This window comes from Bufo bufo, chromosome 3 (assembly GCF_905171765.1).
Source record: "Bufo bufo chromosome 3, aBufBuf1.1, whole genome shotgun sequence".
NCBI lineage: Eukaryota > Metazoa > Chordata > Amphibia > Anura > Bufonidae > Bufo > Bufo bufo.
In genome coordinates, this window is record NC_053391.1 from 571,841,559 (window position 1) to 571,867,763 (window position 26,205).

At 44.5% G+C, this 26,205-nt stretch overlaps 1 protein-coding gene across 2 annotated transcripts in view; it reads right to left on the reverse strand.

Moving 5' to 3' along the window:
* The window catches only part of STAT6 (signal transducer and activator of transcription 6), a 294,170-nt gene that overhangs the window by 32,404 nt on the left and 235,561 nt on the right, over positions 1-26,205 (reverse strand). For both annotated transcript variants that reach the window (XM_040425717.1, XM_040425718.1), the window contains exons 15-16: positions 21,292-21,428; positions 3,936-4,082 (exon numbers count right to left, since the gene is read on the reverse strand). In XM_040425717.1, the coding sequence (XP_040281651.1) occupies positions 3,936-4,082; positions 21,292-21,428 (284 nt within the window). The remainder of the gene's footprint in view (positions 1-3,935; positions 4,083-21,291; positions 21,429-26,205) is intronic.

A 26,205-nucleotide genomic window follows, 5' to 3' on the forward strand; every position in this document is an offset into this window, starting at 1 on the left:
CTATCAAGTGTCAGTTCGTTTATTCACATAAGTTGATGTACCAAAATACTAAGTAGAGTTCATCTTCGTATTTTTGCAGCTTCGTAATATTTGCAGAAACTTCGGACGGAACCCATATTCTTAACATGTTTTTTTAAAAAGAATGGGGTTCGGATTGCTGTAACCCTCGCTCAACCCTAGTTATGACCACCCTGCAATCCAGCAGCGGTGGTTGTGCCTGCACACTATAGGAAAAAGTGCCAGCCTCTCTGGTGGTTGAGACCATGGGAAAGCACATAGGCCAGCGCTTTTTCCTATAGTGTGCAAGAAAGAATGGCTACCACTGAAGGATTACAGGGTGGTTGTAACGAGAAGTGTATAAAGTGATGGGAAAATGAATTCAGCCAGCAAAGGAGGCAATATGGACAATCACAATACATTAGTAAGTGCCTTGTATTAACTTTCTCTACATGATAAATGCCATGTGCTGAAGTGAGACGACCCCTTTAATGAAGATCATGAAGATGTCACACATGGAGGCTGTGGAGAGGCTCCTCTTCCAACTAAAATGAACACAGCTGCTTCACTTGCATTCGTGGCACAGAGACAACTACTACTTTTTCTGCCTAATGTACAGTGCGGAGGTAACACCCTGGTGACCAGAACCATTAAAGGGGTTGTCCCACTTCAGCGAATGACATTTATCATGTAGAGAAAGTTACTACAAGGCACTTACTGTAGTGTGCAGCACGACCACCGCTGCTGGATTGCAGGGTGGCCGTAACCCCTGGATAGGAGCCGTGTATAATGTAATGGGAAAATGAATCTGGCCAGTAAAGGAGGCAATATGGACAATCACAGTACATTAGTAAGTGCCTGGTATTAACTTTCTCTACATGATGAATGCCAGGTGCTGAAGTGAAAGGACCCCTTTAAGCCTCTGAATATAACATTTATCAGTAAATCCAGAATACCATTTTATTTATCAATATTTGTGAATACAGTTTTGTTAGGCATTGCCAACCCAGTATGCAATATGGCCAAGAATTCACATGTCTGTGGGAATGCTGTATTTGTTTTTGTTTCCTAATATGTTCTCTAATTATTAGAAAAATCTGCTTAATTAATCACAGACTGAGATAAGGAACAGCATTACTGCTTTTCCTACTTGCTGCTATAAACTCAATGCCAATCCAGCTTTGGGATGAACAACTTAAGCTTATATTAGACACGAAGATCATCCAGGCGATTGCCGGGGAGGGAAACGCTCTCTCCTGGTAACCGCTTGCTCGCTAGCGGAGGAGACTGCTGCTATTATGTGTGGCAATCTCCTCCACAGTATAGGGAGGAGCGATGGCTTATGCCCATACTGATCACTATTTGCCAGAAGCAAATCGTGATTACACAGCATGATCTGCAGCTGGCAAACAATGATTTTTAAACCTATTGAAAGATTCCAATTGCCCGATGGCAGCAGTATTACACTGCCCAGTCATCGCTAACTAGCATGTCTACGAACGCATAATACAGGCTTTCGTTTTGTGAGACACCGTGATGGCAAAGCAAAAGCAGGCACAGACAAAAATGGGCCTCAAATATAATGTAAGCAGATTGCTCTGATAATGTGGCTCAGCGGTTAGCACTGGTTGCTTGTAGTGTTGATTGTGAATATTCTAATCACAAATTTTTATTGCGAATATTGGTAATTCGCGAAGATCTAGAACATAGTGCTATACACTCACCTAAAGAATTATTAGGAACACCATACTAATACGGTGTTGGACCCCTTTTGCCTTCAGAACTGCCTTAATTCTACGTGGCATTGATTCAACAAGGTGCATTGGGTTGAGATCTGGTGACTGTGGGGGCCATTTTAGTACAGTGAACTCATTGTCATGTTCAAGAAACCAATTTGAAATGATTCGAGCTTTGTGACATGGTGCATTATCCTGCTGGAAGTAGCCATCAGAGGATGGATACATGTTCTCATTCTGTTTACGCCAAATTCGGACTCTACCATTTGAATGTCTCAACAGAAATCGAGACTCTTTAGACCAGGCAACATTTTTCCAGTCTTCAACAGTCCAATTTTGGTGAGCTCGTGCAAATTGTAGCCTCTTTTTCCTATTTGTAGTGGAGATGAGTGGTACCCGGTGGGGTCTTCTGCTGTTGTAGACCATCCGCCTCAAGGTTGTGCGTGTTGTGGCTTTACAAATGCTTTGCTGCATACCTCGGTTGTAACGAGTGGTTATTTCAGTCTACGTTGCTCTTCTATCAGCTTGAATCAGTCGGCCCATTCTCCTCTGACCTCTAGCATCCACAAGGCATTTTTGCCCACAGGACTGCCGCATACTGGATGTTTTTCCCTTTTCACACGTACCGAGACATACGGACGACCTGCGACAGTGAGTGGCAGGAGATCTTTGAGACTGGTAACACGTGGTTTGTTTTGACATGTTTACCTTGTGGATCAATAGGCGTCAAATTTGGTGTGCCCTCAGAATAACACACAGCCTCTAATGTCTAAACCACTGGAAACCAAAGTGAATACACCACCAAGTGAAAATGGGCAAATTGTGCCCAAAGTGTCAATATTTTGTGTGGCCACCATTACTTTCCAGCACTGCCTTAACTCTCATGGGCATGGAGTTCACTAGAGCTTCACAGGTTGCCACTGGAATCCTTTTCCACTCCTCCAGGACGACATCACGAAGCTGGTAGATGTTAGAGACCTTGCGCTCCTTCAACTTCCGTTTGATGATGCCCCACAGATGCTTAATAGGCTTTAAGTCTGGAGACATACTTGGCCAGTCCAGAACCTTTATCCTCAGTTACTTTAGTAGTCATCATCTTGGAGGTGTGTTTGGGGTTGTTATCATGTTGGAATACTGCCCTGCAGCCCAGTTTCCGAAGAGAGGGAATCATGCTCTGCTTCAGTATGTCAAAGTACGTGTTGGCATTCATGGTTCCTTCAAACCATGACAATCCCACCACCACGCTTGACTGTAGGCAAGACACACTTGTCTTTGTACTCCTCACCTGGATGTCGCCACAAACACTTGACACCATCTGAACCAAATAAAGTTATTGTGGCCTCATACGACCACAGGACATGGTTCCAGTAATCCATGTCCTTAGTCTGCTTGTCTTCAGAAAACTGTTTGCGGGCTTTCTTGTGCATCATCTTTAGAAGAGGCTTCCTTCCTGTGATAAGAGCCAAGCAGACCACTTTGATACAGTGTGCGGCATATGGTCTGAGCACTGACAGGCTGACCCCCTACCCCTTTAACCTTTGCAGCAATGCTGGCAGCCCTCATACGTCTATTTTGATATAACACTGAGCACATGCACTCAACTTCTTTGGTCAACCATGGCGACGCCTGTTCTGAGTGGAGCCTGTCTTGTTAAACCGCTGTATGGTCTTGGCCACCGTGCTGCAGCTCAGTTTCAGTGTGTTGGCAATCTTCTTATAGCCTCACCCATCTTTATGTAGAGCAACAAATTTTTTTTTAAGATCCTCAGAGAGTTTTTTGTCATGAGGTCTCATGTTCAACTTCCACCAGTATGAGAGAGTGTGAGAGTAATATCACCAAAGTTAACACACATGCTCCCCATTCACACCTGAGACCAGGGAGGAGAAAATTGACTTCGGATGAAACATCCAAAGTCGATTTGCATAAAATGTTGTTAGAATACTGTACGGAGCGAGCGCCCCGTACAGTATTAGAATGTATTGGCTCCTATGAGTCCTATGACTTTGGGTAATAACTTTAGAAATTCATTTCTACTGTAACTGACTACTTTATATTGTATCAAAGTGTCATATCTTCAGTGTTGTCCCATAAAATGTGAGGGGTGTACTCACTTTTGTGAGATACTGTAGATTATATATATGTATACAGTATATCATTTTCTTCTAAATAATGCCTTCTTCAGTTCAAATAATTCCCACTTACTTTTATAGTATTTCTCAAAGACTTCATCTTTTCTTCCTTTTTTGTATAGATATGTCAACTGTTTCAGATCTTTTACCCGGTCACCCAAAGACAGGATCTGAAGATCTTTGGCACCAAATGGCTGAATATTTTGGATCTGCCCAGAACCTGAAAAAATAAGAAAAATCATTTTAATTCTCACAGTAGTTATATGAGGAGGATGCACTGCCATAATATGAAAGGGGATGTCCAGCTAGCAAAAAACAATCTCTAAATATGCCTAAACTAGAACATATATCTTAATTTCCCGTTGTCATCCAAGGTCTTAGGTGTCGGCAGATCTGAGTGACACCCCAGCGCTTCGCGCAGGCGTCTAAGGCTGTAGAGACTCTGTGGTGAGGTAGGGGTTAACTTTAATGTCTTCCAGCAAGGGTTTTGTTTAATGGTTCAGCCCGCAGGGGTGTTTTTTATGTATCCAGTTCATTGCTGTGCTTACATGGGTTACTGGCCCCTCCTTTCCCTCCCCGGCAGCCACTCATCAAGTTTGCTCCTGCCCCTCCCCTAGAAGTAATAAATATGAGGTCTCACCAGGATACAAGCTGAAGGACCGCATGGGGAACCCGCCCACCCTGCCGCTTAAGCCCTAGTCTCCCCTCCTCCTCCCTATCTCTGTTATCTCAGTCCAAGAAAGGGGGGGGGGTGTATCCAGCGTGCCTGCCGGGAGCTCTTCTGACCTTCCAGCCGTGCATTCTGTGGCCCCGCCCCCAGCCCCTGCCTCGTGCGCTCCCGCTCCTCAACGCTCTGCAACCCTTAGGGTACTTTCACACTAGCGTTATTCTTTTCCGGTATTGAGTTCCGTCCTAGGGGCTCAATACCGGAAAAAAAACTGATCAGTTTAATCCTAATGCATTCTGAATGGAGAGCAATCCATTCAGTATGCATCAGGATGTCTTCAGTTCAGTCCCTCTTACGGTATTTGGCCAGAGAAAATACCGCAGCATGCTGCAGTATTTTCTCCATCCAAAATTCCGGAACACTTGCCAGAATGCCAGATCCGGCATTAATTTCCATTGAAATACATTAATGCTGGATCCGGCACCAAGTGTTCTGGCAAAACGGATCAGGTTTTCCAGTCTGCGCATGCGCAGCCCTTTAAAAATGCAAAAAAATTAAATAAAATACCGGATCCATTTTTCCAGCATGACACCGGTGATACAGATCCGGTGTTTCAATGCATTTGTTAGACGGTTCCGCATTCTGATCCGTCTACAAATGCTATCTATTTGAACACAGATTTCCGGATCCGGGAAGCAGTTCCGGCACAGGCAGTTCACAACACAGGTGTGAAAGTACCCTCAGCCCGGCAGTTATTTCTCCCCCTGCCCTGTTAACAGCTATGGGCAATCACCCCTCTGCTGAGGAGCTTGCTGCCCCCACTGCTGCTGCCATGCACACTGCTGGGGATGCTGCACTGGCCACCAATGAGTTAATTTTGACCCCTCCTTCAACCCCCATTACAACCCCTCCACATGCCACCAATGACACCCTGCACATGAATGCAGGTGTACTTTCCACTCAGCCGCTTGCCATGTCCATTCCTCTGGTGCAAGCAGGGCCTTTAGATGATCCGAGGAGGCTCTCCCCCGCTTGTTGCTCCGATCGCTGCAGTAGGCGCAGGTCGGAATTTCACAGGCACAGTTGTTCCCACCATAGTTCGAGATCCTCACGGCGGGATCGCAGATCTGTCCGCCTCCAGGTCCTCACAGTGGCGGTCGCCTTCCTCTTCCAACATCAGTTCCAGCAGCGCCAGCTCTGGCAGGTCTCCATCACGTCAGAGGCAGGAGCCTACACACTTGGCCAGAAGGTTGTCCCGCAGGGCCAGTCGGGTCAGCGCATCCATCACCCAGGGCAATGAGCCACTTAGGGCCAGCGATCACAAAGAATCCCTATTTTGCGGTCTCTGCCCTCTGGGAGCGCATGTAGACGACGAGACTAGGTCTAAGATTTGGAACAACCAATGCGTAGATATATGATCTTTAATTACCGTTGACCAGCACGCGGTCAACAAAGAACGCAGGCCCAACTCTGATAGATTTAATGATCGCAGGGCTAAGGTTGCTCATACCATGGGTAATTGGCTTCAAATCTTCTCAGTTTTAGGTTGTCATGGGGCAGCATCATCCTGACCGCTGCTCAGAATTATTTGTTTATATAGACTCGATATACAGCGCCTACAAGGGTAATGGGAGGTCGGCCTGTTGGCGGTATGACCAAGAATTTTGCAGACGATTGGCGCTTAACCCGGACATTGGTTGGGGGGTAAAGACCACGGATCTTTGGCTTCGTCTGATGATGGCCCAAAGAACCCACCATTTCCCTGCAGCGGCCACTCCCTCCTCATCCAGTGGACAGGGGCCAGTGTCCGTTCGCAGACCGGGAGCCTGCTGGCTCTACAACGAGGGACACTGCAAATCCCTCACCCTCTGTAAGTACAATCATGAGTGCTCTATATGTGGAGGACCTCATGCTGCCATCTGCTGTTCCCGAGCCCCCCTTGCGCCCCCAAAACCCACAGGGCCTGTTGGTGGGAAAGATTCAGGTGAGATTGTCGCGATGTCTCTGTGGCTCGACCTTTACCCTGATAAGTTTGCCGCTGTACAGCTCTGCGTCGGTTTTTTGTTAGTTTTATTTTTATCCCCTTTTATTTTTCAAGTTCCCCCACTTATGCCGATAACCTTTCCTCAGCGAAGTGCAACACAGCCATTGGGTTGGCAAAACGTGCGTCGAGGTAGCAGCAGTGCCAGGCACACCAGGCCACATACTCAATATGGGTAATTAATCCTTATTGTACTATTGTCTCTCGTTTTATTCAAGTAGTTTTATTGTGGACTAGGTTTCAAATGATGGATAATTTTTATGATGTTGCCCGGATTATGTGATAATGGTGATTGATATCCCCTTCTGGGATTTCTATATATTATTCTCTATATGTATACTTTGTTGATCCCCCTCCACAATAAGCTTATAACATTCTAGGGAACTATTTATTCATACCCTTATGATGTATTAGGTAACACTTAGTTATACTTTGTGTAACTTTCTTTGGATAGGATGATGCGATGTTTAACCCTTTCATGACCAAGGGTCATTGATGCCCCAATGTCCAGGTAAAAATGTACAAATCTGACATGCGTCACTTTATGTGGTAATAGCTTTGGAACACTTTTATTTATCCAAGCCATTCTGAGATTGTTTTCTCGTGACACATTGTACTTCATGACAGTGGTAAATTTCAGTCAATATATTTCACCTTTATTGATGAAAAAATCTCTGCTTCTAAAACAGAAAGTGATACCTTATAAAATATTTATTACTTAACATTCCGCATATGTATACTTTATGTTGGCATCATTTTGGAAATGTCATTTTATTTTTTTAGGACATTAGAAGGCTTAGAAGTTTAGAAGCAATTCTTAAAATTTTTAAGAACATTTCCAAAACCCACTTTTTAAGGACCAGTTCAGATCGGAAGTCACTTTGTGGGGCTTACATAGTGGAAGCCCCCCATTGTAGAAACTACACTCCTTAAAGGGGTTGTCCGAGTTATTTTTTTGTTCTTTCTATGTTCCTAACTAAGCAAATGTAACAGCTTTCCAATTAACTCACTTTATCTCCAGTGGCTGGTTTCTCAGATTTCACTGAGGGTCACATGACCTGTGATGTCAGCTTCTCTCCCTGCTCTGATAAAGGTCGTTTACAAGCCTGTAAACGAGATGTCACTGTACTGCCCACGCCCCCCTCTACTGCCGCACTCTCTCTCTCTTAAGATTCTTAACCCCTTCAGCTGCACAGACTGCAGGCAGTAACAATTCTGGGCAGTGACTATTCTGGGCATAGGATCTGACAGACTAGAGAGAGCATTGCACAAGAAGGTAGGGTGAAGATCCTGTGTGTATTAGCAGTGTCATTATACAGCTGGGACTTGTAGTTCTACACTTACAAGTTGCTGTTTTCTCCCAGCACTCAGGGCAGCTCTTGTATCCACTCTCTTAGCAGTGTCATTATACAGCTGGGACTTGTAGTTCTACACATGCTGCAACATGCTGCTGTGTCTCCCAGCAGGCAGACATGTCACTCAGGGCAGCTCTTGTATTCACTCCCTTAGCAGAGCAGGGGGGAGGGGCAGAGATTGTTTTTATTGCATGTAAACAAAGGGCCAGAAGAGAACAAGGGAAATGAGGAAATATATATATATTTTTTTGCCTGAAACTTGCTTAGCTTAGTTATATATTGCTGCCCATCAGATTTTCAGTGCTATATTATTTTTTTTCAGAACTCGGACAATCCCTTTAAGTTACTGAAAACTGATTTTACAAATTTTGTTAACCGTTTAGGTGTTCCACAAGAATTAAAGAAAAATGGAAATGAAATTTAAAAATTTCACTTTTTTGGCAGATTTTCCATTTTATGAAACACATTGAGGGTTAACAGCAAAACAAAACTCAATATTTATTTCCCTGATTCTGCGGTTTACAGAAACACCCCACATGTGGTCGTAAACTGATGTAAGGGCGCATGGCAGGGCACAGAAGGAAAGGACTGCAGCATGGTTTTTGGAAGGCAGATTTTGCTGGACTGGTTTTTAGATGCCATTTAAAGCCCCCCTGATACACCCTTACAGTAGAAACTCCCAAAAAGTGACCCTATTTTGGAAACTAGGGGATAAGGTGCCAGTTTTATTGGTACTATTTTGGGGTACATATGATTTTTAATTGCTCTATATTACATTTTTTTATGAGGCAAGGTAACCAAAAAATGGCTGTTTTGGCACCGTTTTGTTATTTGTAATTTTTTACAAGATTCATCTGACAGGGTAGATCATGTGCTATTTTTATAGAGCAGGTTGTTACGGACACAATGATATCAAATATGTCTACTTTCTTGTTTCAGTTTTACATAATAAATAAAGCATTTTTGGAAAAGAAATTATGTTTTTGTGTGTCCATTTTCTGAACGCCATAATTTTTTTTATTTTTCTGCCGATCATCTTGTGCACGGGCTCGTGTTTTGCAGAAAGAGTTGAGGTTTTTTTTTGTACCATTTTTGGGTACATAAGATTTTTTTGATAATTCATTATTATTACACTAATGTCATAGCCAGACCCTTATTTCTGATATTTGCAGACTCTATATTGACAGGGAATGTCCCACAGGATTGGCGCATAGCAAATGTGGTGCTAATATTCAAAAAGAGTCCAAAAACAGAGCCTCGAAACTATAGGCCGGTAAGTTTAACATCTGTTGTGGGTAAACTGTTTGAAGGTTTTCTGAGAGATGCTATGTTAGAGCATCTCAATGGAAATAAGCAAATAACGCCATATCAGCATGGCTTCATGAGGGATCGGTCATGCCAAACTAATTTAATCAGTTTCTATGAGGAGGTAAGTTCTAGACTTGACAGCGGCGAATCAATGGATGTCGTATATCTGGACTTCTCCAAAGCATTTGACACTGTACCACATAAAAGGTTAGTATATAAAATGAGAATGCTCGGACTGGGAGAAAACGTCTGTATGTGGGTAAGTAATTGGTTGAGGGATAGAAAACAGAGGGTGGTTATTAACGGTACCCACTCAGATTGGATCACTGTCACTAGTGGGGTACCTCAGGGGTCAGTATTGGGCCCTATTCTCTTCAATATATTTATTAATGATCTTGTAGAAGGCTTGCATAGTAAAATATCAATTTTCGCAGATGACACTAAACTGTGTTAAGTAATTAACACTGAAGAGGACAGTATACTACTACAGAGGGATCTGGATAGATTGGAGGCTTGGGCAGAGAAGTGGCAGATGAGGTTTAACACTGACAAATGTAAAGTTATGCACATGGGAAGGAATAATGCAAGTCACTCGTACATACTAAATGATAAAACACTTGGTAACACTGACATGGAAAAGGATCTAGGAATTTTAATAAACAGCAAACTAAGCTGCAAAAACCAGTGTCAGGCAGCTGCTGCCAAGGCCAATAAGATAATGGGTGCATCAAAAGGGGCATAGATGCCGTGATGAGAACATAGTCCTACCACTTTACAAATCATTAGTCAGACCACACATGGAGTACTGTGTACAGTTCTGGGCTCCAGTGAACAAGGCAGACATAGCAGAGCTGGAGAGGGTCCAGAGGAGAGCAACTAAAGTAATAACTGGAATGGGGCAACTACAGTACCCTGAAAGATTATCAAAATTAGGGTTATTCACTTTAGAAAAAAGACAACTCAGGGGAGATCTAATTACTATGTATAAATATATCAGGGGTCAGTACAGAGATCTATCCCATCATCTATTTATCCCCAGGACTGTAACTGTGATGAGGGGACATCCTCTGCGTCTGGAGGAAAGAAGGTTTGTACACAAACATAGAAGAGAATTCTTTACGGTAAGAGCAGTGAGACTATGGAACTCTCTGCCTGAGGAGGTGGTGATGGCGAGTACAATAAAGGAATTCAAGAGGGGCCTGGATGTATTTCTAGTGTGTAATAATATAACAGGCTATAGCTACTAGAGAGGGGTTGTAGATCCAGGGAGTCATTCTGATTGCCTAATTGGAGTCGGGAAGGAATTTTTTTTATTCCCCTAAAGTGAGGAAATTTGGCTTCTACCTCACAGGGGGATTTTTTTTTTTACCTTCCTCTGGATCAACTTGCAGGATGACAGGCCGAACTGGATGGACAAATGTCTTTGTTACTATGTTACACTTTATGGGGCAAGGTGACCAAAAAATGGGCTGTTTTGGAACAGTTTTTATTTACTTATTTTTACAGCGTTCATCTGAGGGGTTAGGTCATCTGACAGTTGTATAGAGCAGATCGTTACGGACGTGGCAATACCTAATATGTATACTTTTTCTTATTTACTTAAGTTTTAACCAATAGTAGCATTTCTGAAACCCAAAAAATGTTTTAGTGTCTCCATAGTCTAAGAGCCATAGCTTTTTTATTATTGGGGCGATTGTCTTAAATAGGGTATCATTTTTTGCGAGATGAGGTGATGGTTTGATTGGTACTATTTTGGGGGGCATATGCCTTTTTGATCGCTTGGTGTTGCACCTTTTGTGATGTAAGGTGACAAAAATGGCTTTTTTTTTACAGAGTTTTTATTTTTATTTTTTTATGGTGTTTATCGGACGGGGTAGATCATGTGATAAATTTATAGAGACGATCGTTCCGGACGCGGTGATACCTAATATGTCTGGGACTTGTAGTTCTACACTTACAAGTTGCTGTTGATTCTCCCAGCACTCAGGGCAGCTCTTGTATTCACTCCCTTAGCAGTGTCATTGTACAGCTGGGACTTATAGTCCTACACATACAACATGCTGCTGATTCTCCCAGCAGGCAGACATGTCACTCAGGGCAGCTTTTGTATCCACTCCCTTAGCAGAGCAGGGGGGAGGGGCAGAGATTGTTTTTATTGCATGTAAACAAAGGGCCAGAAAAGAACCAGGGAAATGAGGAAATATAAATATATTTTTTTTGCATAAAACTTGCTTAGCTTAGTTATATATTGCTGCCCATCAGATTTTCAGTGCTATATATATTTTTTTCATAACTGTGACAACCCCTTTAACTGATTTCAGGCTCTGATCTGCAGAGCGCAGATCAGAGCCTGGAACAGGCACTTTTTCACTGCCGCGATCCGATTGGTTAGTCTGCACAGACTAACCAATCGGATTGATTGCCGGCAAGGGACCACTCTGATTCGTCCCTTGCCGGCATTACTGCACTGTATGCTGTCCGTGACAGCAGCTTCGCTTGGATTAAAGAACTGCCATGACGTCTATACACGTGCTAACTGCACAGGGTATGTGCAGCTAGCACGTATATAGCCGTATGGCAGTCAGGAAGGGGTTAATATCTTTATATGATTTCCCATATGTTTTGTGTCCTGGTGATATACCTGGGCTGTCTCTGTACTGCAGGGGTTCAGTGGGGGATATTTCTTTCTGGTCCCCTCTATGTTTTTCACCTATATGCATTTTATATAATCATGGTCTAATAAAAATTCTTTGATGTATTTTATATGGTATTTTTTGTTCATTTCATTTGGGCTACTAGTTTGATTTATTATAGGAGTGTTCTAGAGTTACTACTAGGCCCCCATAAATAATTATTTGTAATTTTCTGAGGTACTGTTTGGTTTTATTCAGCGAAGCGCAATCCTGATGTTCTGCAGGAAAAAATTCTAAGAGGTGCAGTTGGGGAGAATAGTTGGCCCCTTTACATCTCCCCCTTTCTAACTTCCGGGTTTCCGCTTTGGGCCTTGTCCCCAAGCAGGAAACCTGGAAGTTTTGCTTTATTAACCATCTGTCCTTCCCCATGGGAGCCTCAGTTAACGACGGCATTTCAAAAGATGACGCCTCTGTTTCTTACGTTTCCTTTGACAGGGCGGTTTCCTTAGTCAGGGATGCGGGCAGAGGGGCTTTTCATGGCTAAATCTACCATAGAAGCCACCTTCCGGCTGCTTTCGGTGCACCCGGATTGTTACCATCTGCTGGGTTGCATGGTGGATGGGCATTTTTACTATGACACCTGTCTTCCTATGGGTTGCTCCATTTCCTGTCATTTTTTAGTTATTTAGTTATTTAGTTCCTTCCTGGAATGGGTCATCCTTTATGAAACAGGTTCCCGTTCCATTATTCATTACCTTGATGATTTTCTTTTCGTTTCCCCAGACGAATCTTCCTAGTGCCAGTTTCTTTTAAACTCGTTTTGTATTTTCATTAACAGTTTCAGGGAACCCCTTTCCGCAGATAAGACCTTTGGCCCGTCTACCTCCATTACCTTCCTAGGTATTGAGATTGACTCCTCTTTAATGCTTTTTCAACTTCACCAGGATAAGTTGTCCAAACTCCTTGCCCTTATTGAAGGTTTGTGCTCAGTAAAATCCGTCACCCTCAGGCAGCTCAGTCCCTCCTGGGTCTTTGCGTGCAGGGTCATACCCATGGGCAGGGTTTTTTCTAGGCGCTTATTCCTAGCTACACGAGGAGTCTCGAAACCCAAATACCACGTTCGTTTGACCCTGCGTTTGAAGCGTGACCTCTACGTTTGGCGTGATTTTCTTAACTATTACAACGAAACCTCTAGCCCAGATCTCTCCCTCTCCACTGACACCACAGGTTCCACCGGTTTTGGGGCTATTTTGGGTAACAATTGGTGTGACGCCTCCTCAATAGCGGCCTTTGCACCAACATTACATTGTTAGAATTATTTCCCCACATCATCGCCATTGAATTGTGGGGTCCCCGGCTGCAAAACAGGCGCGTCTGATTTTGGACCGATTATATGGTGGTCGTTTACTGCATTAATAAATTGACCTCTTCCTCCGCCCCATCTTGTCTTTATTACGTCACCTTGTCCTTTGATGTCTGGAATTGAACATTTTGGTTTCAGACTTCCCATGTCCCTGGCATGGTCAATATCGTTGCTGATGCTCTCTCCCATTTTTGTTGGCAGGAATTCCAGGAGCTTGTGACGGACGCTGCACCAGAGGCGCTTCCGTGCCCTCCTCAGCTATGGGAGTTGCCAATAAACGTCTGATGCCTCTTGTTCGAGCATCAGTGGTGCCTGGGATCTGGTTTGGTTATGGTAAGGCATGGGCTGAATGGCTGGTGTTGGCTTCCTCCCTTCCAGTACACACCTCTATTGACACCCGCCTACGGGTCACTACTGATTACCTGCTAGGTTTGCGTGCTGTGGGGGTTTCCGCCATTGTTGTGCAGCATCGGCTAGTGGGTCTTAGTTTTTACTTCTGATTCGGGGTTGGCCGGACATTACCAGATTTTCTTTATCACCTATGACAGCACCCCTGGAGAGACCGCCTCCACCTCCTCAGGACAGGAAACAGGAACCAGAACCGCCTTTTAAAGGAGGGATCATCCCTTCTATCTCCAGTTCTGTTTCCTGTCCTAAGGAGCAGGAGTGAATTGGATCCGCTGTAAGATATCAAGGAAAGAGCTGCTGGGGCCCCGGCTATAAAAATAGTGTGTGGAAGGTTGCCCCGTGCAGCGTAAGTCACTTTTAGGAGCCGCTGCAGAAGTCTGGGCTCCCTTCCTATCCTTACCCCTTCCATCCTCCTTCCCGGTTCCTGGTAGGGTCTTGGCCTTCCTGGACTCCTGCGAACCTCTGCGGCCGTGTTTGCATGTTCGGCCACCGGCCCGCGCGATAATCTGCATGTACTTCCGGGTTGCAGCGGTGGGAGGAAGCTAACGCTGCGGACCGCAAGGGGAGGGATGCCGGCTAGCGCGCGCCGAGGAGAAAAGCCCAGCTGGCTCACCGCCATGCTGGGTGAAGAAGCATGGCAGTTCCTCCATTCAGGCTGTTGGTTGTATGAAACATGGAGCAGGCTCAGCGTGCTCATCCCACTGAGACCACCAATAATACATGGGTACCACAGAGGGGTAAGAGGGGTTATGCCCCAGCACATATTATTTATCTTAATGCCTAGGTTTCACGATCAGAGGCCACAGCATTCAGTCCAAGACTCTAGGAGGTCATCTGTCTCTTTTTTGCAGAACAGTGGCAGAAGATCTGTGTGATAGGGTAGGTCCTAAAATTAAAATTTCTGAGTTTTCCAGTAGGGAGATTTGTAATTACAGATTACCGTTCAGATCCCGCAAAACAATCTGACATCATCGCAGAAGTTTTTTCCCTGATAGAAAAAAGGGTGCTGGTAAGAGTCCCAGAGCAGGAATTGACAGAGGGGTTTTATCCAACTCTTTTTCTGGTCAAAAAACCAAATGGCTCATTTCGGACTATAATAAACTTGAAGTGAACCAATTTCTGCAGTATGAGAGATTTCGTATGGAGCCCATCAATTCGGCAGTGAACAATCTCTTCCTGTTTTGCTTTATGGCCACAGTAGACCCGAGGGATGCGTACTATCATGTGCCCATTCATCCTAGCCACCAGAGGTTCCTGAGGGTAGCAGTTCGGTTAGAAAGGGAGATTCTGCATTTTCAATTCTGAGCATTACCCTTCGGCCTCGCTCAAGCTCCGAGGGTTTTCACAAAGATCGTTTCGGAAATTATGGCCCACTTTAGGGAGAAGGAGATCATTATACCTTACCTAAACGATTTTATGCTGGTGGCACGGTCAAGTCAGATTCTTCAGGGTCAGGTTGCCTGGTTGAGAGAATTTCTAGAGAAGCTGGGATGGGAGATAACACAATCACAGAGTGTCGTATAGTAGTGTGGAAAGCTATCACCAATAATATCACAGAATTTGAAGCTATCCAGCTTAAAATTTAACTTTTACTAGATAATATTTAAAAAGAGGATTAACTCCAAGTATTTCATGATATTATATTATAACAAAAGCCAGTCTGAAGGTAAATCAAGACCCACCGTTAGCATCTAGGCAGTAGGTCACTTTGTCGATGAAAGGTAAGAGATATGGCACTTACAGTTAGATGATTCCCTTATATAGGTAGATATATAAGGGAATCATCTAACTGTAAGTGCCATATCTCTTACCTTTCATCGACAAAGTGACCTACTGCCTAGATGCTAACGGTGGGTCTTGATTTACCTTCAGTCTGGCTTTTGTTATAATATAATATCATGAAATACTTGGAATTAATCCTCTTTTTAAATATTATCTAGTAAAAGTTAAATTTTAAGCTGGATAGCTTCAAATTCTGTGATATTATGGGATGGGAGATAAACCTAGAAAAATCCAGCTAATGCCCAGGCCAGACATGCAGTTTTCTAGGAATGATTTTGGACTCCAGTTCCCAGAAGTAACTGCTACCTCTGCAAAAAGCTTTACTAATCAGATCAAGAGTTCAGCTTCTTCTCTCGTCTCCGTCAGTCACTATAAGAGAGGCCATGTCGGTACTGGGTCTCATCACAGCCACTATTCCAAGGCTGGAATGGGCCCAGTACCATTCAAGGCTTCTTCAGCTTCAGATCCTGCAAGATTGGGATGGAAGTCTACCCTCTCTGGACTCAGAGATATCTATATCCTCGCAGACCTTGGATTCCTTGGGGTGGTGGATGTATCTAAAAAATCTAGAAAGAGGAGTTCCTTGGAACAGATTTTCAGCCTAGCAGAAGCTTCTCTATAATCTCTTTCTGCAGTACATCTAAGGGGTTCGGACAATGTGAAAGCGGACTTCCTCAGTCGTCATCAGCTATTCCAGGGAGAGTGGTCCTTAGATCAGGGGGTTTTCAATCAGGTGGCAGCATTATGGGGTACTCCAGAGATAGATCTCTTCCAGAGATAGATCTCTTTGCCACCAGGACAAACAGGAAGGTAGAAGTCTTCTTTTCCCTTTCTCCGGTGGAGCATCCGAGAGCTGTGGATGCACTGGCTCAATCTTGGAGGAAGGGCCTTCTGTATGCCTTTCCCCCACTAAAAATGCTACCAAGAGTCATCAAGAAAATCAGAGAGGAGGAGGCCACGGTAATAGTTATAGCTCCTTTTTGGCCGAGAAGGGTGTGGTTTTCCTGGCTCCGCAAGATGTCGATAGCAACACCATGGTCTGCCTGGTTATTGAGAGGGAGATTTTAAAGAAAAGAGGTCTCTCCGAGGATGTAGTTAGCACTCTCTTGGCCAGTCGGAATGAGGTCACTTCTAAGATCTACCTTAGAGTTTGGTGGACCTTTTTTAGATTCGCCAAGAAACCTGTGTATGTGCTAGAAGCTCCTGACATCCCGCTAGTATTAGATTTCCTACAGGAAGGATGGAATAAAAAACTTAGGCCCAGCAATTTAAAAGTCCAGATTTCAACATTAAGTGCCTTATTTGAGTTTAAGTTAGCGGAACATCCTTGGTTATTATAACAGCAGTGTCTAAATTGTCCCCTGTCTGTAAAAATAGAATCCCCCCCCCTGGGATTTAAATGGTCTTCCAACAGTCTTGTAGGAGTTCCCAGAGATGCTTAGCACTTGTTGGCCCTTTTGCCTTCACTCTGCGGCCCAGCTCACCCCAAACCATCTCGATTGGGTTCAGGTCTGGTGACTGTGGAGGCCAGGTCATCTGGCGCAGCAACCCATCACTCTCCTTCATGGTCAAATAGCCCTTAATTTCAACGTTTTCCCAATTTTTCGGCTGACTGACTGACCTTCATTTCTTAAAGTAATGATGGCCACTCGTTTTTCTTTACTTAGCTGCTTTTTTCTTGCCATAATACAAATTCTAACAGTCTATTCAGTAGGACTATCAGCTGTGTATCCACCTGACTTCTCAACGCAATTGATGGTCCCAACCCCATTTATAAGGCAAGAAATCCCACTTATTAAACCTGACAGGGCACACCTGTGAAGTGAAAACCATTTCAGGGGACTACCTCTTGAAGCTCATCAAGAGAATGCCAAGAGTGTGCAAAGCAGTAATCAAAGCAAAAGGTGGCTACTTTGAAGAACCTAGAATATGACATATTTTCAGTTGTTTCAAACTTGTTTGTTATGTATATAATTCCACATGTGTTAATTCATAGTTTTGATGCCTTCATTGTGAATCTGCAATTTTCATAGTCATGAAAATAAAGAAAACTCTTTGAATGAGAAGGTGTGTCCAAACTTTTGGTCTGTACTGTATATACACTCACCTAAAGAATTATTAGGAACACCTGTTCTATTTCTCATTAATGCAATTATCTAGTCAACCAATCACATGGCAGTTGCTTCAATGCATTTAGGGGTGTAGTCCTGGTCAAGACAATCTCCTGAATGCCAAACTGAATGTCAGAATGAAAAAGAAAGGTGATTTAAGCAATTTTGAGCGTGGCATGGTTGTTGGTGCCAGACGGGCCGGTCTGAGTATTTCACAATCTGCTCAGTTACTAGGATTTTCACGCACAACCATTTCTAAGGTTTACAAAGAATGGTGTGAAAAGGGAAAAACATCCAGTATGCGGCAGTCCTGTGGGCAAAAATGCCTTGTGGATGCTAGAGGTCAGAGGAGAATGGGCCGACTGATTCAAGCTGATAGAAGAGCAACGTTGACTGAAATAACCACTCGTTACAACCGAGGTATGCAGCAAAGCATTTGTGAAGCCACAACACGCACAACCTTGAGGCGGATGGGCTACAACAGCAGAAGACCCCACCGGGTACCACTTATCTCCACTACAAATAGGAAAAAGAGGCTACAATTTGCACGAGCTCACCAAAATTGGACTGTTGAAGACTGGAAAAATGTTGCCTGGTCTGATGAGTCTCGATTTCTGTTGAGACATTCAAATGGTAGAGTCCGAATTTGGTGTAAACAGAATGAGAACATGTATCCATCCTCTGATGGCTACTTCCAGCAGGATAATGCACCATGTCACAAAGCTCTAATCATTTCAAATTGGTTTCTTGAACATGACAATGAGTTCACTGTACTAAAATGGCCCCCACAGTCACCAGATCTGAACCCAATAGAGCATCTTTGGGGTGTGGTGGAACGGGAGCTTCGTGCCCTGGATGTGCATCCCTCAAATCTCCATCAACTGCAAGATGCTATCCTATCAATATGGGCCAACATTTCTAAAGAATGCTATCAGCACCTTGTTGAATCAATGCCACGTAGAATTAAGGCAGTTCTGAAGGCAAAAGGGGGTCCAACACCGTATTAGTATGGTGTTCCTAATAATTCTTTAGGTGAGTGTATGTATTAGGTTGTTAAGATGTTATATTTCTTAGTTCTTGAGAAAAGGACTGGAGATAGAGGGGATGATCCCTCCTTTAAAAGGTGGTTCTGGTTCCTGTTTCCTGTCCTGAGGAGGTGGAGGCGGTCTCTCCAGGGGTGCTGTCATAGGTTCAAAGAAAACCGATTACCGGTAAGTGTAATCCAATATTTTTATAGTTCGTCAAGCCCTTAAGGGATGGCGGAAGCGCAGGCGCCCCATTTCATACCAGATTATTATTCAAATGGTTCAGGCCCTACACCAGGTCTGTTCATCACCTACGGAAGTTTTACTTTTCCAAGCTGCCTTTTGCCTCGCCTTTTTCGGTGCCCTCTGAATCTGCAATATCCTCCCCCAGTCCCGGATAGGGCCAGCTGACTTGCGCTTTCCGAAGCGTCCGTACGCATTTGCATCCGCCGATCTAAAACTGATGTTTGGGTCCTGCGTCCTATTGTATCATATTGAGGGCCCAGTTTTCCCTTATCGAGCTGTGATGGAGTTTCAGGCTTCACGTCCAACCAGCGCTTTCTTTTTGTGCCATGCTCCCGACTTACCTCTCACCCGTTTTAAGTTTTGCTCCGTCTTTCGCCACTGCCTCGCGAGCCTGGGCCTCCCTCTGTATGAATACGACACCCATTCCTTTCCTATCAGGGCAGCCACTGAAGCCACCAGGGTGGGGTTCCCTGATTTGGAAGTGAAGCACATTGGCCGGAGGAAGTCGGCATTGCTTTGCCTCTTATGTCCGCCCTGAGCTGTTATTCTGATTTTCTTTCAGGTTACCCTCATCATATGGTTTGTTTTCTGGCGCATTCCTATATCCTATGGGCTGGGCAGAGAGCTGAGTTTAGACCGGGTGGCCGGAGCCTGGGTTTCCGTCACGCGGAGGCCACTTGGCGGGGCATTCGTGGTCTTCGCTGGCCACAAGTCCTGCTGGAGACTGTTCACATCAGTAAGGTCGTCCAATCCCTTGTTGTTTTTGTTATCCATGCAGGGGGGAATGACCTCTGTATGCTTAAGGTGGCGGAGCTCATTACCCTCATTAGAGCAGATTTGGAATGTATTCCTTTGTTTTTACAAGAAGTCATTGTTGTGTGGTCAGAGATGGTCTCTAGGGTTACTTGGCAGGGTGTCAGATATCGAGCCCAGTAGAGAGAGCCAGACGTACTGTCAGAGCCAGGATCTCTCGCTTTATTTGTTCCCGTGGTGGAGTGGTGGTACGTCATCGGCAACTCAAAGAGGATAACTAGCGCTTGATGCGGCCTGATGGGGTACATTTAAATGAAATTGGTCTTGATATTTTCCTCTCTGGCCTTCAGGACAGGATAGAACAGGCCTTGTTTCTGTTGGGTGGGGGTCAGAGCGCGTGTAGAGGCACACGGGCTCCTCCGTGGAGGTCGGTTTAAGATTGAATAATAAGAGCGGAGGAGAAGGCGGACTTGCCTACTGTGGGGTTAGTGGTTGGCATGGCGCTTCTTAGCCTCCTGGAAGCAGTTTTGAAGTTTTAATAAACATTTGGTGAATTTTGTAAGAGCAATTAAAATAATAAAGCTGTGACTGACCCTCACTCCAACAAACATGTTGCCCTGCCCTTTTTATTCAGGTATGCTGGAAGACATTGTGTCGGGGTTGCCGTTTAGTTCTCGTCAGTCTACAGCATTTCCTGTGATCATGCCCCCTTGGCAGCCCCTGTGCTGACACAGGTGATGCTGCCCTATGTCAAGCACAAGCAGAAAATGAAGAAACTGAGACCTCGGTGCCATGGCTGACAGTGGGAAATCGAGACGTCTTTATTAATTCATATACATTAGTGGGGTCTCTTGCATTGGTTTATTTAATATGCTGAAAATACTATCCCACAACAATAATTGCTCTTCTATCTTTGAATTGTTGTTCTCCTCTTTTTTCCTAAAGGGTCCAAGAGCCAAAATGCATAGTCAATCTGGCGGACTCGAATCGATCATGTATTGCATAATTACATACTTATAGTTGGTAAGATTAAAAAAAAGACACTAATCTAACCTATAATTCTACCATGTTGATCCAGAGGAAGACATAAAAATTCAACCCATATGAAAATGGTTTTCCAAGTGTTTTATACTGATGACCTATCCTCAGGAAAGGTCATCAGTATCTGATCATTGGGGATCTAACACCTGGGACCTTCTTTGATCAGCTCTTTGAGGAGGACGTGGTGCTCCATTGAGTGCTGCAGCTTACCCTAGGCCCATGATGCCATGTTTATTGTTCAAGTGGCCAGGCTGCAGCTGAGTCCTATTCAAGTGCAAGGGACTGAGTTGCGATACCAATGGATAGCTGGTCGACAGGGGTCCTGGGTGTTAGACTACCACTGATCAGATAGTAATGACCAGTATAAAACACTTAGAAAACACCTTTAATAGAAAAAAAAATCCTTCCCACCTCCAAATATAGCAATCACAATAAATCCCTGGATCAGTGTCCCTAATCAAGCATAAGAATTAATAAGTACCCAAAATCTGTAATATTTTTACTTTCTATGAAAGCATCCAGGCCCCCCTTGAACTTGAATCAGCTGTGGCAAAAGAGGAACATGATAATATGATTTTCTAAACTTGTGTCCTTGCAGTTCAAGCCACCCCCACTTTATCAGTATATCATTGTCTTCTACAGATTTTTGTTACTTTACCATATTACCATATAAGTCATTATAGAAACTTTATTTACCATCTTCGCCGCGAATGACATATGCAATTGTGATGCCCCCTATTTCTGAGTCACTGAACCTCAACAAGAATGTTCCACTTGGCTCAACGCTGAGAAGCTTCTGTACAAACAGCTTACTGACAAATCCCTTTATTAGGCTGAAACAAAAGGAAATTGCGACTTATGTTAATTATTCACAGTGACATACAGGATATCATGCACGTATTTCTCAGATTTCTAGCCACTTCCTGACGCAACCATTTTGTATTTCTTCATTTTTGTTTTTTACTCTCTGTCTACCAGAAGCCATAACTTTTTTTATTTTTTTTCTGTTTACATAGCCTTATCAGGGCTTGTCTCTTGTGGGAAAAGTTGTACTTTCTAATTGCACTATTTAAAATTGTACATGATAAAGTGGGCTAGCTGGAAAAAATCTAAATTGGGTGGAATTAGAAAAAAAAATGCATTGTGTTATGGGTTTCATTTTTGGTGTTCCCTTTTCTTGGTTTTCATACCTTGAAAAAAATTAATTTCTTTCTGCATCACCATATTCTGACCCCTTTAACTTTTTTTATAGTTACATCTACAGAGATCTACAGAGTTAATTTATTCAGGCTGATCTTTATTTTTCATTAATACTTTTTTGGGGTGTGTATGAATTTTTGTTCACTTTTTAAGGAGGTGAAGAGGCCAAAAAAAACAGCAAATCGGCCATTTATTTTTTCCCCATTACATCATTCACCGTACAGGATAAATACTTTTATAATTTTTTAATAGTTCATGCATTTTTAGATGGGGTGACACCTATGATCTATATATATATATATTTTTTTTTTTTGCATTTATTTTTAGTCCTCCTAGGAGATTTTAACATGTGATCATCTGATTACTAATGTTGATCGAGCACCAAAGTGCTCGGGTTCTCTGGCCGAGCAGGATTCTGCTGAGGGGAGCATTAGCACAATCACCAGTAATTACAAGCATGTGTACTCTGGGAGGATGAGGAAGGTGTGAGGGACTGAGGGACCAGCACAATCCACTTTGGAGCAATCAGAACTGGAAAGGTTTCCCCATTCATGCAAAACGCGCCGGATAGTGGTCTGATATTTTTAAGAATCTCTGGCCGAACAAATCGGGATGCTCGGGTGCTCTACTGAGCACCTGAGTATAATGGAAGTCAATGGGAGAACCCGATCATTAAACCAGGCACCCCCTGCTCTGAAGAGGGGGGGGGGGGTGCCTGGTTAATAGGAAAAGGTCAGAAATTGATGGAAACACCACCGAAATGGTTTGGGAACAGCATGGGGAGGATGTTTGGATGCATCTTGGACTCCCAGGTCGCTGCTGGGAACGATGTTGTCCAAATAGTACGCCACTTTTACAGACTAACAATAATACGCACAAAACCCAAGAAAAAAAATCGATTTTAGAGGAAAAATTGTTAGGAAACATTCTTTCCTGTATATTTACTTGTATATAAAGTGCAAGTGCTGCCAAAAATTACAAGGAAGAGGCACTCCGATACAACCTGTATATCACATAAAGGAGGGCCTCATTCACATTGTGGTACAATTGTTCATGTAGTGGGACTAAGTGAAAGGGCTGCCAAAAATTACAAGGAACCGGCACACCAATACACCCTTTGTTACACATAAAGGAGGGCATCATACACAGCCTTGAAAAATTATGATTGATGTCCTGCTGGTGACCCTCAGAAACATTTGGAGCAAGGCCCTGCTGATCTGACCATCTGAAGCATTATTGGCAAGGGCCTGCTGCCGCTTTGGTGACTCTAGATAACCTGGGGCCGATCCCACGTCCCCGTGATGGCGACGATCCATTCGGATTACTATAAATTTCCAATGTTATTTTCAGCGCAAACCATGGTGACCACGGGTAACGGTGAATCAGTGTTCGATTCCGGAGAGGGAGCCAGAGAAACGGCTACGTCTACCACATCCAAGCAAGGCAGCATGCGCGTAAATTACCTATTAGGTATAATTAGGTAAAGGGCCTGCAGGTGAGCTGACCCTGTAAAAAAATGTAGGTGCAGGCCTGCAGGTGAGTTGACCCTGTAAAACATTTTAGGTGCGGGCCTGTAGGCGAGCTGACCCTGTAAAACATTTTAGGTGCGAGCCTGCTGGGGAGCTGACCCTGTAATTTTTTTTAGGTGCAGGCCTGCAGGTGAGTTGACCCTGTAAAACATTTTAGGTGTGGGCCTGTAGGTGAGCTGACCCTGTAAAAGATTTTAGGTGCGGGCCTGCTGGGGAGCTGACCCTGTAAAAAAATTAAGGTGTGGGCCTGCAGGTGAGCTGACCCTGTAAAAAATTGTAGATGAGGGCCTGCTGGTGAGCTGACCCTCTAAAAGGTTGTAGTTGAGGGCCTGCATGTGATTTGACCCTCTAAATCATTATATGAGAGGGCCTGCAGATGAGCTGACCCTTTAAAAGATTGTAGGTGAAGGCCTGCTGGTGAGCTGACCCTGTAAAAAATTATATGCGAGGGCCTGTTGGTGAGCTGACCCTGTAAAACATTATATGCGAGGGCCTTCTGGTGAGCTGACCCTGTAAAAGATTAGAGGTGCGGGCCTGCTGGTGAGCTGACCCTGTAAAAGATTGTAGGTGAGGGCCTGCAGGTGAGCTGACCCTCTAAAATCATTATATGAGAGGGCCTGCAGATGAGCTGACCCTGTAAAAGATTGCAGTTGAAGGCCTGCTGGTGAGCTGACCCTGTAAAAAAATTATATGCGAGGGCCTGCTGGTGAGCGAAGGGCATTATATGCTACGAATAAGCATGTTGATATGATGGAAGAGGAGAAGGAGGATAAGAAAAGGAAGATTTAACCATATACCCTTGTTTGTGGTGGAAGGGGTGCATGGGAATACAGTGTATTCAGTACATTATAAACAACACATTTAAAGTGCGTTTATGTTCATCAGCTTTCCTCTGGTGGAGTCGAGAAGTCATGGTAAATCCAGGCCTTGTTCATTTTTATAAGAGTCAACCTGTCAGCATTTTCAGTTGGCAGGCGGATAAGCTTATCTGTTATAATGCCACCAGCAGCACTAAATACCCGCTCAGACAAAACGCTTGCGGCAGGGCAGGCCAGCACCTCCAAGGTGTTGAGCGCCAGTTCGTGCCACGTGTCCAGCTTGGACACCCAGTAGTTGTAAGGCACTGAGGGATCATTCAGGACGCTGACACGGTCTGCTACGTACTCCTTCACCATCTTCCAAATCTTTTCTCTCCTTGTGACACTAGGCCGTGCATCAGGGTGAGGGTGCTGGCGGGGTGTCATGAAACTGTCCCAGGCTTTGGAGAGTGTTGCCCTGCCTCTGTTGGAACTGCTGTGTGTTCCCCTTGTCTCCCCTCCGTGGTTAGCCAAGGAACTACGGACTCTGCCGCCATCGTTGTCAGATGGAAATTTGTGGAGCAATTTTTCAACAAGGATCTTCTGGTATTGCACCATTTTGCTCGTCCTCTCCAACAGAGGAATGAGAGATGAGAAGTTCTCTTTGTAGCGGGGGTCAAGAAGGGTGAACAACCAGTAATCTGTGTTATCTAAAATGCATATAACGTGCAGGTCGTGGGAAAGGCAGCCTAACATGAAGTCAGCCATGTGTGCCAGAGTACCAACAGGCAAGACTTTGCTGTCGTCATCAGGAGGATCACTCTAAATCTCCTCATCCTCTTCCTCCTCTTCTGCCCACCCACGCAGAACAGGTGGAATTAAACTTCCATGAGTACTACCCTCTGTAGCGGAGGCAACCGTCTCCTGCTCCTCCTCCTCATCGTTCAATTCGCACTGAGAAGACGAACTGAGGGTGGTCTGGCTATCACCCTGTGTAATGTCTTCCCCCATTTCCACCTCTTCCACATGGAAAGCGTTGTTCTTAATTGTAAGCAGCGAGCGTTTGAGTAGACACAGAAGTGGGATGGTTACACTGATAATAGCGTTATCACCGCTCACCATCTGTTTTGATTCCTCAAAGTTTCTTAAAACCTCACAGAGGTCAGACATCCATGCCCACTCCTCGCTTGTGAATAGCGGAAGCTGACTGGAAAGGCGACAACCATGTTACAGCTGGTATTCCACTACTGCCTTTTACTGCTCACAAAGCCTGGCCAACATGTGGAATGTGGAGTTCCAGCGCGTGCTCACATCGCACAACAGCCGGTTAGCTGGCAATTTCAAGCGCTGCTGCAGCGTTGACAGACTGGCTGAACCTGTTGATGACTTGCGGAAATGTGCACACATGTGGCGCACCTTCACCAGCAGCTCAGGCAAATTTTGGTAGGTTTTGAGAAACCGCTGAACCACTAAGTTTAAGACGTGGGCTAGGCATGGGATGTGTGTGAGTTTGCCAAGCTCCAAAGCCGCCACCAAGTTACGGCCATTATCAGCCTGGTTTTAGGTTGAGTGGCGAGAGCCACAGCTCAGTCTGGTCACTTATCCCCTGCCACAGCTCTGCGGCAGTGTGCTGTTTGTCACCTAAGCATATCAGCTTCAGCATGGCCTGTTGCCGCTTTCCCACTGCAGTGCTACACTGCTTCCAGCTACCGACTGCTGACTAACTGGTGCTGCACGCGGATAATTCGGAGGTGGAAGTGGAGAAGGAGGTAGAGGAGGAGAAGTGGGGGTTGGAGCCACTAACGTAGTTGGTGGCGGAAACCCTGATGGAATTAGGGCCCTCAATCCTTGGCGTCGGTAGCACCTGTGCCATCCCAGGGTACGACTCACTCCCAGTCTCCACAACATTCACCCAGTGTGCCGTCAGGGAAATGTAGCGTCCCTGGCCGAATGCACTTGTCCATGTATCCGTGGTTAAGTGGACCTTCCCAGTAATTGCATTGGTCAGGGCAAGTGTGATGTTACGGGACACATGTTGGTGTAAGGCGTGCACGGCACACCTTGAAAAATAGTGGCGGCTGGGG